At 35.4% G+C, this 12,996-nt stretch overlaps 1 protein-coding gene across 1 annotated transcript; it reads left to right on the top strand.

Annotated features, from left to right (window-relative positions):
* The first annotated feature begins 333 nt into the window (after positions 1-333).
* LOC136783649 (uncharacterized) lies at positions 334-2,398 on the top strand. Its single transcript, XM_066743896.1, has 2 exons — positions 334-678; positions 770-2,398. The coding sequence occupies exons 1-2, from the start codon at positions 334-336 to the stop codon at positions 2,396-2,398; spliced, it is 1,974 nt and encodes a 657-aa protein (XP_066599993.1).
* Positions 2,399-12,996: the final 10,598 nt, after the last annotated feature.

Below are 12,996 nucleotides of genomic sequence, written 5' to 3'. Positions count from 1 at the left end.
CATATGTCATGTTGGAAAACTTTGATAACGTGTTTCGGCTTATATTCGGATTTAGCGGCAGACTTCAAAAATGCCGAAACAATGAATGGATATGCTTGCCGGTAAGTATTGATATTTGCCGACAATGTGTATCGGCACTTATTAAATTTTGGCGGTAAGTAATTCAAAGATGCCGTTTTGAGAATCGTTTTCGCTAAATTTTAGCGGCACTTTTAATAAAACTAAGCGGCGGAAAATGAAAAGAGCTATTTCTTATATAAACCGATCCACAATAAGCTGTCAAACTCAGTCTTAGTTAAACTTTCAACCGTTTGAAATCAGTGAAAAGTAAAAATGGAAATGGAAATGGAAATAGCGGAAAGCAGTGACAGTGGAAGCTGTAAAAGTGGAAATGAAAGTGCAAAAACTCTTAATGTACAAAAGAGTGCAAAGAAAAGTAAATTTTCTGAATATTTTAAAATTGACATTATTAGTGGAGGCTCTCTAGCAACATGCAGGTTGTGTGAAAAAAATAGAAAGAAACTAATACAGATGAAAATGAAGAGTAGAAATACCTCTGGATTAAAGAAACATTTGTTGGCAGTGCACAAAAGTGAATACAATAAACTCTTTCCATCAAGTGTTGGTTCCAGTTCGACTATTGGACATTATTTTAAAGCTACGGAAAGTGCTGAAAAGGTAATACTCTATAAGTTTTTCTATTATTATAATAACTTCAATATGTTTTTAAATATCAAACTATAAGCTATTTGGTATTGGGGTGTTTCAGATAAAAAGTAAAGATATTATGACAGCTACTGTAGATTGGATAACGAAGAAATATCTTCCATTTTCCTTCTTCGATGATGAAGCTACGCAAGAGTACTTCAAGTTAATTTGCCCAAATGTTAAATTCCCAAAAAGATTCGCGTTGAAGAATAATATCAAGCATCGCTTCGCAGAATTACGGGGAAACTTAATACAATTTTTTAAGAAATGTAAATCAAAAATTTCTTTTACGATTAATGGGTGGACCTCCATAGCAAATAGGTCTTTCTATGCAATAACTGCTCATTTTATAGACGAGAACTGGAATTATCAATCCATTGTTCTGGATTTTGTACCTTCGCATGGACGGTATACTGGCAAAGATATTGCTCAAATTTTTTACCAAAGTGTCAACGACTTTGGTATTTCAGAGAAAATAATGGGTATTACTGTTGATAATGCATCGGCAAATACCACTTTCATGCAAGAGCTTAAAAAATTAGTCCCGGATTTTGACTGCGAAAATCAACATTTCCGGTGTATGGCTCACATACTAAACTTAGGAGTTCAGGAGTTAATGAAGACCCTAACAATCGAGGAAGTCAATGAAAAGAAAGAAGAGGAAGATGATAGTGAAGATGAAGAAGAAGAAACTAAGGAATTCGTGCAAGAAATTAATGACTCCACTAATTCAATTACAAAATTGCGTACAATTATAAGTAAAATAAGAAGGAGTGAAGTTTTATCAAATAAATTTCGTTCTGCGTGCGAGACTGCTGGTGTACCTGCTAATATTAAGCCCATATTAGACTGTCCAACGCGATGGAATTCTACGCACGAGATGTTGGGTGTTGCGTTAAAGTTGAAAAAGGGGATTGTAACATTATGCAATAATATTCCAGAATTGTATAGTTTTCAACTTTCGGTCGAAGAATGGACGCTACTTGAAAAAATTTATAAACATTTAATTAACTTTAAATTATTAACGACGAAACTAGGCGGCGAAAAATATGTAACGCTTCCTCTAGTAATCGTCTCATTTAATTTATTAATTGACAAAATAGAAAGTGTTATGTTTGAATTAGATTGCAAATCTGATCGCAATGCTACTGACGAAACTTTAATTATAGCATTAAGATCTTGTCGGGATAAAATGCTTAAACATTACCAAAAATTTAATTGGATATTTAGCACTATTTTAATTTTAGACCCCAAGCATAAAATAGAAACATTTAATTTAACAGAATGGGGGAAGGAAATAAAGGAAACCAGCCTCAATAAGTTCAAAACCATTTTTGAAAAAGATAAAGAATTGCATTTAATCCCATCATTACCTCTTGATACTGAAAATGAAAAACAGTGCTCTATAATCGACGACGATACCGACATTATAGATTTCAATCAATTATACTCATGCCCCTCTACGTCAAACGATTGTGATACTGCTACTATGGAGTTTGAACAGTATTTGAGTCAGCCACGTGCTTCAAATAATGAAGATATTTTGTTATGGTGGAAACAACATAGTATTCAGTATCCAATCATGTCACAAATAGCGCGCGATTTTTTGTCCATACCGGCTACTTCTGTACCTTCCGAAAGGCTCTTTTCCAAAGCCTCTCTTATTATAAGAAAACATCGTAACAAATGAAGCAATGAATCAGCTCGATGGCTGCTATCTTTAAATTCCTGGACATTCAAAATAAATACACTTTAATTCAAAATTCTTGTCTCCTTTTTATTCCTTTCCTAATAAAATATTAAAGAGTTAAACATAATAATGCTAAAAGATTTGAATGTACTTTCCTTGATAATTTAGAAAGCTTATATTAGATTAAAAATTAAAAACCTTGATAGATGAAAAATTTAATTAAATAAAAAAGCAAGACTAACAAGACTCTTGATGCAAGACTAGAAGCAATACCAAGACCCGACTATCAAGAACAAGACCAAGAACAATACTAATAGTCTTTATCAAGACCAAGACCAAGATTCAATAATCTTGTTCTTGTTCTTGCATTTTCTCATTACTAATGTCTGAAGTTTCATCCTCAAATACGGAAAACTTATGATTTTGTAACTTAGTAGTTATCCGTGCAGTTTCATAAGGACATAAGACATTAGTAATAATATTTCTTAGTTTTGTTTTCCCCAAAGACATTGATTGCAAAACATCCGGTTCCTTACCAATTTCTTTGAAGATTGTCAACAACTCTGCACTGTACGTAAATGGAATATTATGTTCCACGAAGAAAGTTGCTAGCTTGATTTCAGCGACTTTAACTTTATCATTGAAATCAAGGTGACCTTCTTTAGAAGTACCAGGATATGTCATTTCCTCGTCTTCTACAATATCTAATTCTTTTATTTTTACTTTATGAATCTCGGAATTAGCATGCTGAATGACTTTTGCTTTACCGGATTCATAATATTTTTTGCAAGCAACGCAAAAAAATTTATAATTGTCGTTGGGGACGCTCCGTAGCCAAATCTTCCAACAAGGGTTTTCATCAAACCATTGAGGTTGAAAACGCTTCCGTCTGGAGATTAATGATTTCCCCTTTTCTTCCATTTTCTATTTATATTATTATTAATATATGGTACTCACAATATTAATGCATTCCTCTACAGGTAATCCTTTATCGTTTCTTTAATAAAAATCACTAGTTACCAAAGGTAAAACACTTGAATGAACCTAGTAATTATTATAAATATCTTTTCAAAAATTAATAATTTTTGAAAGGCACAACACGCTCACTTAATTACTCAATATTTGTGTAATCTTTATTCGCGTTATTATTTTAAATCGTTCAATGTAGACGATTGAAACCGACTGAACGATGAATATATACATTAGCTGGAGAATCATGTTATTGTTTGCATTTTCTAATAAGAGATACATTACACATATAACTGGATCATCCTCCTTAAGCCTTAAGCGTTAGCCTTTACCGGTATCAATTTGGTGCGAAAGTAAACAAATATTGACAGCCCGTGTGAGGTCTGGTTGAAATAGACGTCTCATTTCCAATGGATCAGCTGGCCCGTCAGTTTGAAGCGTAAGTACTCTAACTTCATTTTGTCCTAAATATTCAGATTTAATGACAAATTTTAATACTTAAAAACAATTTATAATAATATATTCGTTTGAGTGTTACAATTAAAAATTTTATCTTTAAAATATTCATTTTCTAGAATTTGAGAGATAATCGCAATTCTTATCAAAACAGTGTATATTATTCTTGGTTTAAAATTTTGTTTGTTTTGTTTTCCAGAATGCCATACATAGAGGAAGCCTCAGAAAGTAAGCATATTTATCTCATAATCTAAATAATTTTAAATTATAAAATTATATTAATTTTTTATTATAATTTTTATCATCAATAGACGACAACCCCAGCATTGGCGACCGGCTCCAAAAATTGGAGCGAATGGTGCGCGCATTGCTGGTGTGCCAACAACAGCAACAGCAACGGCAGCAACAGCCGCAGCTGGAGTGGCCGGGAGAAGGGCCCTCCCACCCACAAAACAATGTGGGTGAGGGTGTGGGGCAGGCGGTGGCCACAGACGAGCGAACCCGTAAGCATACATATTTATTAAATTATTAAAATTATCATACCCGCGGTCCACTGGTTGAAATAGGTATAGGTTTAGATTCATTCCTTAATGTATAAAAAATTGCAATAAAAAACTGCGGTTGTTGGAAGATTCAAAATTCTTTAAAATACTGTTAGCCATTTGTTAAAATCTTTTAAATTTTCTTGAACTCTGTATACGTTTATAAATAATTGTACTTAAATAAAAAAGTAAAAATTCTCTTATTAAATTAACTATTAATTTATTACATATATTATATTGCAGGAACTTCGCGAGGGGGTAAGGCCCGGCGCCATTGGGCGCAAATGCGCGGTAGAGGAGTTGGGAGAGGAAGAGGAGGATTGAGAGGAAGGGGAGGATTCAACGGAGGTGGTGGAAGAGGTGGAGGAAGAGGGAGGTGCGGCGAAATAAAAAATTTTTCTTTCAATTTTTAAATAAAATTTATATGAAAATGTAATCAGGTCTACTTATTCATCTTATCCTATCCCATTTTCGTAATAATTCTTCGAATTTGTGAAGGGTTATGAAAGGAGGATTGTTTAGTGGGTAGTGTTTAGATCTTAAAGAACCAGGGAGCTTGAACCAACTTTGAAATAATCGGAGCAATGGTAATTCCTGGGGGTGATGAGTCTCAAACTACCAACAAGGAGACAAGAATTATAATGATAAGTCTGCTTGATGGTGTGCATAAAGGCATTTTAACCTCTTTATAAAAAGAAAAAAAAATCCCATCCCAATAAACATTAAAATAAATGTAAAACAGTTGGTTAATAAATCATTGGATACATATATAAGTATCTTTCGGATACTAAAGCATTTACTCCTTTAACTTTGAAACACAAAGGAGTTAATAAATATCAATACAGATGTAATCAGAAAATGATTGTCCGATAATAACAGTGGATGTTTATGTGTCTGCTAAAATAAATACTTATTATATCCACAGAGCATCAATACATGCATTTATATCTTTAAGAAATATTGTCACTTTCAATTGTGCTATGTTAAGAGTCAAAATGATTTTCTCCATCCGTATGTGAATATTAGAGAAGAAGGAATCATTTTTCGATCTATTTGAAAGATCAGCTGTTTGATTTCGAAGCAATTACTCTGGGTTCAATAGCCTTTGGTTTTTGCGGCATTTACCCGAATGTTGTGTGTTTATCAGTCTGTCTTCTTTTCGCACTTTAAATAGTGAGCTCTCTCTCTCTAGCGCACTCTTTAGTTTACCTGTTCGCTGCATAACACAGGCTATCTCTGTTGTACTTACTCAATATGTAAGTTTTATATTCTGATAGCCTCTTAATACAGTATAAATGCTATATAAATACTTTGTTTGGCTACATCGTCTCATCTCTGTCAGTCATGCGCGTTTACTTGTCAAAAACGATAAATCGTTTTTCTATATATGAGCTATTTCAAAATAAATTGATTGCAATAGAAATAATAAATTAAATCCCAAATACAAATCTTGGGTTACTTATTTTTAATTCCATAGCCATCAAAAATATTCTTCGTAATGTTGGAGTCACTTTTTGAAGCTACAGCTGTTAAAGTCATTAATGATTAGAAATATGCAAAAAAAAATATTTTATTTCATTAGGAAAAGACATGCGAAATAAATATATGTACGATTATAATTGATATTTTATTCTGTAAATTGAATTTCATAGAGAAAGCTTTCATCGATCTAACAGGCCACTAAGCTTCTTGGTTGACAATTGCGTCCCCGTAGCGCAGATGATAAGGCGCTTGCTTGCTACTTAGGCGGACTCGGGTTCGATTCCCGCAGATTCATGCAAACCTTTTTAATTTTTTTTTTCGTCATGAATTTTTTTTTTATTACCATTAACCTACTAGATTAAATAATAAATTAAGAAAATAAAATATTTTTAACAATAATACGTTACATATGAGTCTTAAGAAAATTGACCAATGTTACGTAATATCATCGCATTTCCTTATTTATTATAAAATCTAATAAGTTAATGGCTGTTTGTTTATAAATATTTTATCTTTATATTCTCATTTAGCGTGTGGTCAGCTTTTATCATAGCTGGCCGCGAAAAAGACATTTCATAATTTTCTTCGGCTAGCTCGGCTTCTCTCGTTTAGACTCGTTGGCTAAACGAACGAAGGTGGAGCGCGAGAAAGAGAGGTCCGAGAAAAGTATACCTCTCTTTCTCGTACTCGAAATATACCGGAGCTATACGAAGGAGACCGAAACATGCACGTACTGCAGTAATGGTATGCGTGCAACGTTCGAGGAGGCAGAAGTGGGGTGCTTTCACGGATGCTTCAGTAGCTCTATGTGTTAGTGAGCCTGTGGAGGCAGAGTGGGGAAGCATTTTAGACCCAGTCTGGTTTCACCTGCAGCAGGACAGAATACATTGAGTGAAGGTAACGCTGGAGGACAAAATACATTGAGCGAAGGTAACGTTGGAGCATCATTAACAAGAAGAACTATCACCTTTCTACAATCACTGGGTTTCAACGTTAGAAATAAAAATGGATCCATTAGATGTAACCGCTCAACCGGTGTTCGACAATCGGATCACTAAAATGGAAATGCATGCATACAATCCTTATGCAAATGCCTCATTGGGAAATAGTGATGAAATTTGAATTCCTATACAACAGCAAGATTTAGTTCTTCTACCCTGTGAAAGTTATCTCTACATTGAGGGAAAGATAATCGTTGGAACCCGTGCTCCAGATGCAACTGCCCAAGATGTCATAGGACTTGACTGTAATTCCATGGCATTCTTGTTTGATGAAATTCGTTATGAATTGAATGGTATTGAGATTGATCGCTGTAAGAATGTGGGTATTACTAGCTCCATGAAGAATCTCATCTCCTTAACTGCTGAGGAAAGTGCAAGTCTACGTCATTCAGGATGGTTTCTAACAGATCACAGGTCTACCAATCATTTCAACTTTTGTGTACCATTGCAAATGCTGTTGGGTTTTTGTGAAGACTACAGAAGAGTTATAATAAATGCACGTCATGAACTCGTTCTTATTCGAGCACGTGATGATATAAATTCACTACATTCTTCGAGAAAAATCATCAACTCCAAAATTGATTTGCAAAAAGTGCAGTGGAGGATTCCTCATGTATCACTGAATGATTATACAAAACTTAAATTTCTACGTTTGATTGAGCAAAACAAAAGTCTAACCATGGCTTTTCGTTCCTGGGAACTCTACGAATATCCACTTCTACCTGAAACACAGAGGCATACATGGGCCGTAAAAGCTGCAACACAATTGGAGAAACCTCGATATGTTATACTAGCATTTAGACAAAATAAGAAGAGTACGCAGCATATGGAGGTGCTTAGATTCAATGACAGTTCTGTTCGTGATGTTAAAGTCTATCTGAATTCAGAATTATATCCATATGACCGAATTGATAGTAATAGCGAAAAAAACCGTTATTCTGTACTATATGATATGTATGTTAAATTTATCCATTCATATTATGCAGGAGAAAAACAGTCGAAACCAATGCTTAATTACAAAAACTTTGTGGAATACGGTCCTCTCTTCGTCATCGATTGTTCGCATCAAAATGAATCTATAAAGTCAGGCACTGTTGATGTTAAAATTGAGATTGATTGTACTAGAAATATTCCAAGTAATACTACTGCGTTTTGTTTAATTATACATGATAAAATCGTTGAATATAACCCGCTTACTAGTATTGTTAGAAATGTAAGTTAATAGACTAGATTTATATGTATCTTACTAATGTAGTGAGGGATAAAGAAAAAATAAATAAATAAGATATAATAAACATTTATTGATGTCATTCCTTAAAAACATTCCTTACAAACATTTCCAAAATTTATCTTATGATTATCATTGGGTAACTTTAAATTCTAAATTATTGTATCGTCGTCCAACATATAAGATTTTTAATGTATTCGCTGATGCAGCATTTTGAAGTTCTTTGATTAGTTCAGGCGACTCCAGTAATTTCATCATCCTTGAGGGTAGGAAGAACCATTCGTCGGTAGCCAGCTTCGCTATTAATTTCTCTCCATATTTGGTCTTAACTTTCACTAATTCAGTGATTTGATACTCCTTATTCTCCTCAAAAGTATTCAGCTTTACGAAAGTCTTAGGTTCGTTAGTTACACTTGCAAGTGCATTGATCTTGGTTAAATCCATTTTTCTGTGAAAAAACATAGAAATTGAGAAAAGAAAAATATTGAAATAGAATAGCAAGAAAAGAGAATAATAATAAAAGAATAATTCTTACCACCCAAAAGAGTTTCTGTGGTACAGCAAGGAAAATATTCGGAATATAGCTTTGCACTGGATCTTTCACCTCCTTGAAGCTTCTGATGAAAACTGACTGACTGAAATTTCCCGATTGCTAACAACGAGGGTTTTAAAAATGGTGGAAGGGATGAGATGCATTCATGGAAGGGGATGAGATGCATTCTTATTGGAAGTTAATATTTGGGTGGTTGGGTATTCTTGCCCGCCTACGAAATTTGCCTCATACAAGTCGTAACACGTTACAAGCGGTTTCTCCTGAATTCTTTTAATTGCATAATCATGTTGTAGACTTTTCTAAAGTGAACTGGGGAAAATTTGCGTCAAACAGGTCATGACACGTTAGCAGTGGTTTCTCCAGAATTCTTTTAATTGCATAAACGTGCTGCAGACTTTTCTTAAGTGAAACGGTAAAATTTACAAGCACATTCCTCTCGATAGCTAGGCATATAAAAAATTGAGAGAATATGAAAAAATCGAGGATTTAAAAGGTCATAAATCAAGTAACAAGTCATGACATGACATGATCTCAGGCGTCAGGTACTCGAGCATATCCGTTCTAGAAGATATCAGCACACTCAGCAATCAGTTCTCCAATCGCTAGAATGGTGCCAATACAGCTTCTTAATGGCTAGGTAAAAGTTATGTTTTGCTTTACCCTTCAAAAAAAATGAAGTGCACTGACAACTCTTTCCCTTTCTAATACCTAGCCTGCTTGTTAGATGGATCGTATGCTATGCTTACCTGAAAAGCTAAAAATGGCTAAAAGATAAGTCAGGGAAGGCTATAAAAATTCTTAAAACTGTTTTTTTATTCAATAACTAAAGTTTTACTATCAGTTACTCATCCAGTCTCCATGTCTCATCCTCCTCCTCCTCCTCCTCCTCCTCCTCCTTTTTCATCCACATCCTCCTCTTGAAGGCTAGCTTCTCTATAGCCGTATCCCGTGGTACCGCGAATGTATAATTTTAGTCAAACATCTTTTTATCACTTTAACTAATTCGCTCGTAGAAAGGTAAATGATTTCTTGAATGAAAGTCTAGAGAGAGGGTCCATAGAAGGAGAGAATAGTGGGAGGGTCTAGGATTGGTTCTGAATGGTCAAATAGTACCCTCTAAGGACATACTATAAGTGTAGTTTATCTGTGTAGCAGAGTCGGAAATAGATAGGCTACGTAAGGTAACTAACCATCGACTTCGAAGGGTGAAAAAACCTTCCCTCAACTAGGGCCCCGTAGGATAACTTAGGTCCCCGTAGGATAACTAACCAACGGTACCATAGGGTGAAAAATACCCCCTCCCTAACCAAACCCGGTCTCACTATAAGACCTTCCAACTGTGACATAGGGTGAAAAATACCCCCTACCTAACCAAACTCGGTCCCACTATAAGACCTTCCAACTGTGACATAGGGTGAAAAATACCCCCACCCTCCCTAACCAAACTCGATCCCACTATAAGACCCTTTCCTTCCTCATCCCCACCACTACCATACTAAGAGAGTCTTATCCCCACCCATCCCCCTTCCACACCACAAAACAGCTTCCCCCACTCCCTGTCATCGGAACCGCATAGCTCCTCTACTCACGAAACACAGTACCTTTCTCTGGAAGATGATGATGATGAGGAGAAGGAGGAGAAGGTGAAGAAGAATAATGAATATGGCACGCAAGATTTAGCGGAACAAATAGAATTACCTGTGCATACATCCATCGAGGCCTTAAAAGATGCTAATCGAACTACGATAAAGTCTGGTTCAATTGCATCCAAATATATAGAGTTGTTGACGAATAATGCTAAGGATAAAATTGACAGTAATTTTGGAGTTAAGTTAGATAAAGTGACGAATAAAATGTGGATTGCGAAATGTGCTTTTAATGTTGATGATTACAGTAATTTTATTATTATCGATAAGGAGTATTATCCTGACACGAAAGGTCTATTTGAATTGATCTTCATGAAAGAACCTGAAGACTATACTAAAGATGATTTAGATACATTGTGACGAAGTATAATGTTCGTCACTTATAGGTATTTCGTCTTTTCAGTTAGTCCGGTAAACGGGAGGGGGAACATCACCTGCCGGGCTTAGCGACAATCACACGTATTAATCTTAATCGCGGTCGATGAGAAAATAGATCCGCGCATGCGCAGAATACATTGTCTCGCGTGCCATAATTGCCGGACGACTCTAGCATTTTTGGGCCCTACGTAGCTGGTTGTGTGCCGTAGTTGTGTCTTGTTGAGTCGTTAAGGGTACTTCCCTGTTTAGTATTTTCTATTTCTTCTCTACTTGCAACAGTGCGCCATAGCGATTTCACTGAAAGGATTCCCTGGTTATTAAGGGAAAAGGTGTAGCATGGTAAATGGACCCAATACAGGAAGCATGGAAGGAAAGCAGAACTTGGGAAGAACCGTCTAGCACGTGGTAGTCCTTAAAAGGCCCCTGCATGGATCCCCATTTTGTCTGCATATATAGTTGATTCCAGGTAAAGCTAACTTCGAACTTGCGAAGTCAGGCTTCTTTAATCTTATACTCCTCTTTCCTTGAGTTTCGTCCGGCATTATTACTCGTATGATTTTTCTTATATTTGTATTGAGCGTATATCAGATATTTTGTAATTAATTAATTCTGGTTCGGACTTGTCCAAACCTAGCACGGGATCGAGAAACGCGAATCGCTGAGGGAATGCCCTATATCCAAGGGATAATTATAGGTCGGGGTGTAACCCCTCGACGGAGGTGAGCATCGTGTGTGCCTCCTCTAAGGCTTTCCTCGCCTATTTCGCAATAGTCTCCCCTAGGTTATCTTAATTTTCAGTTGTATACTTTAAAGCGTTTTGGTAGACGCCTAGAGACAGTCTCAAGCCGGTCAGCCGCGGAGAGTCGTATTAAAGGATTTAGCAAGCTGGCGCCCAACGCCTTGTAAACGGTTTATTGTACTTGACATCCTTTTCATAATGGTGTATTTAATATAAATAACCAGTTTATATAATTCACTATTGTCATGTTAATACAACGTAGGGAATACCCTATTGTAACTATGAGAACGTTTGCTGATCCGTAATAATTAAAGTAAAGCTGTATTTTTAGAAAATAATCACTTGCTTATTTGATTACCCGGCCAATAACTCCCTCCGTGTGCCTTGTGCGTCGGTTCTGGTCACTGCCCATCCCCTGGCAAACCAAGGCTCATAAGTGATACTTTTCGTTATTAGGCAATAACCTTAGTGAAAGCACGAAATTGGCCAGGCCGCGAAATACGACGTTACCACATATAAAAATATTCTTTCTCAAACTAATGTGCACAGAGCAGATAATATTAGTACAGGAAAGCTTCGTGGGAATAACGGACATAAATGGAAGAAAATAATTAGTGAATTATTTCCACCGAAGACAAAACTTATACAAGGCAAGGGATATATGCGTGTTAATAATAATCCAGTGAGCTATGTACATTGGAACGATCCAAACTAACTGGTCGAGCGATTAAAACTATTAATTGCATCATCTGCTGCTGATCATACGAATCACCATAATGAGATACAGTCAATAATTGAGGAGCTCCATGAAGAAGGTATCATCTTATAAAAGAGATTGCAGTTTCAAGATTTTCTCAGTTCAACGTGCTACTTCACTATGAGGATAAATAAATTTGGAGCTGGTTTCAATACTGGTAAAGTGAGAAATTATTTCCATAAAATTGATAATGATACGTTAAAGTTTGATAAACAAAAGAATGCATTTAATGCCAAGAAGAAAATAATTTCAAACTTGGGATCTGATGTTACTGATGAGACAAGTGCGGTGAATATCAGTGTTCTGATGAGTAATTTGACACCTCTGCGTGATAGCTTTACAAAAGAAATGAATGAATATAGTGTGAAGCTGAATGAATATGTATTAAAATGTGAAATTCTTGAGGAAAAACTTACAACTCTGTTGAAAAAACATATCGATGAAATTGATGAAAGAATCGAAAAATTGAATGATAAAATCGATCATAATAGTCACAAATTGACAGGATCTAAATAAGAGAAGAAAGCGTTATTCTATATAAAAGAGATTGCAGTTTATGATTTTCTTAGTTCAACGTACTACTTCACTATGACAATAAATAAATTTGGAGCTGGTTTCAATACCGGTAAAGTGAGAAATTATTTCCATAAAATTGATAATGATACGTTAAAGTTTGATAAACAAAAGAATGCATTTAATGCCAAGAAGAAAATAATTTCAAACTTGGGATCTGATGTTACTGATGAGACAAGTGCGGTGAATATGGCTGCTCTGTTACGTAATTCGTTGACTGTACGTGATAGCTTAATGAGAGAATTGTTTGAATACAGTGAGAAGCTAACTCACT

Source organism: Prorops nasuta, unplaced genomic scaffold, assembly GCF_024137725.1.
Source record: "Prorops nasuta isolate Cenicafe-Biocafe unplaced genomic scaffold, Cenicafe_Pnas_1.2 PNAS00034, whole genome shotgun sequence".
Taxonomy (NCBI): Eukaryota; Metazoa; Arthropoda; class Insecta; order Hymenoptera; family Bethylidae; genus Prorops; species Prorops nasuta.
Note: the sequence above shows the minus strand (reverse complement) of the source record. Positions and strands in the feature narration are given on the sequence as shown.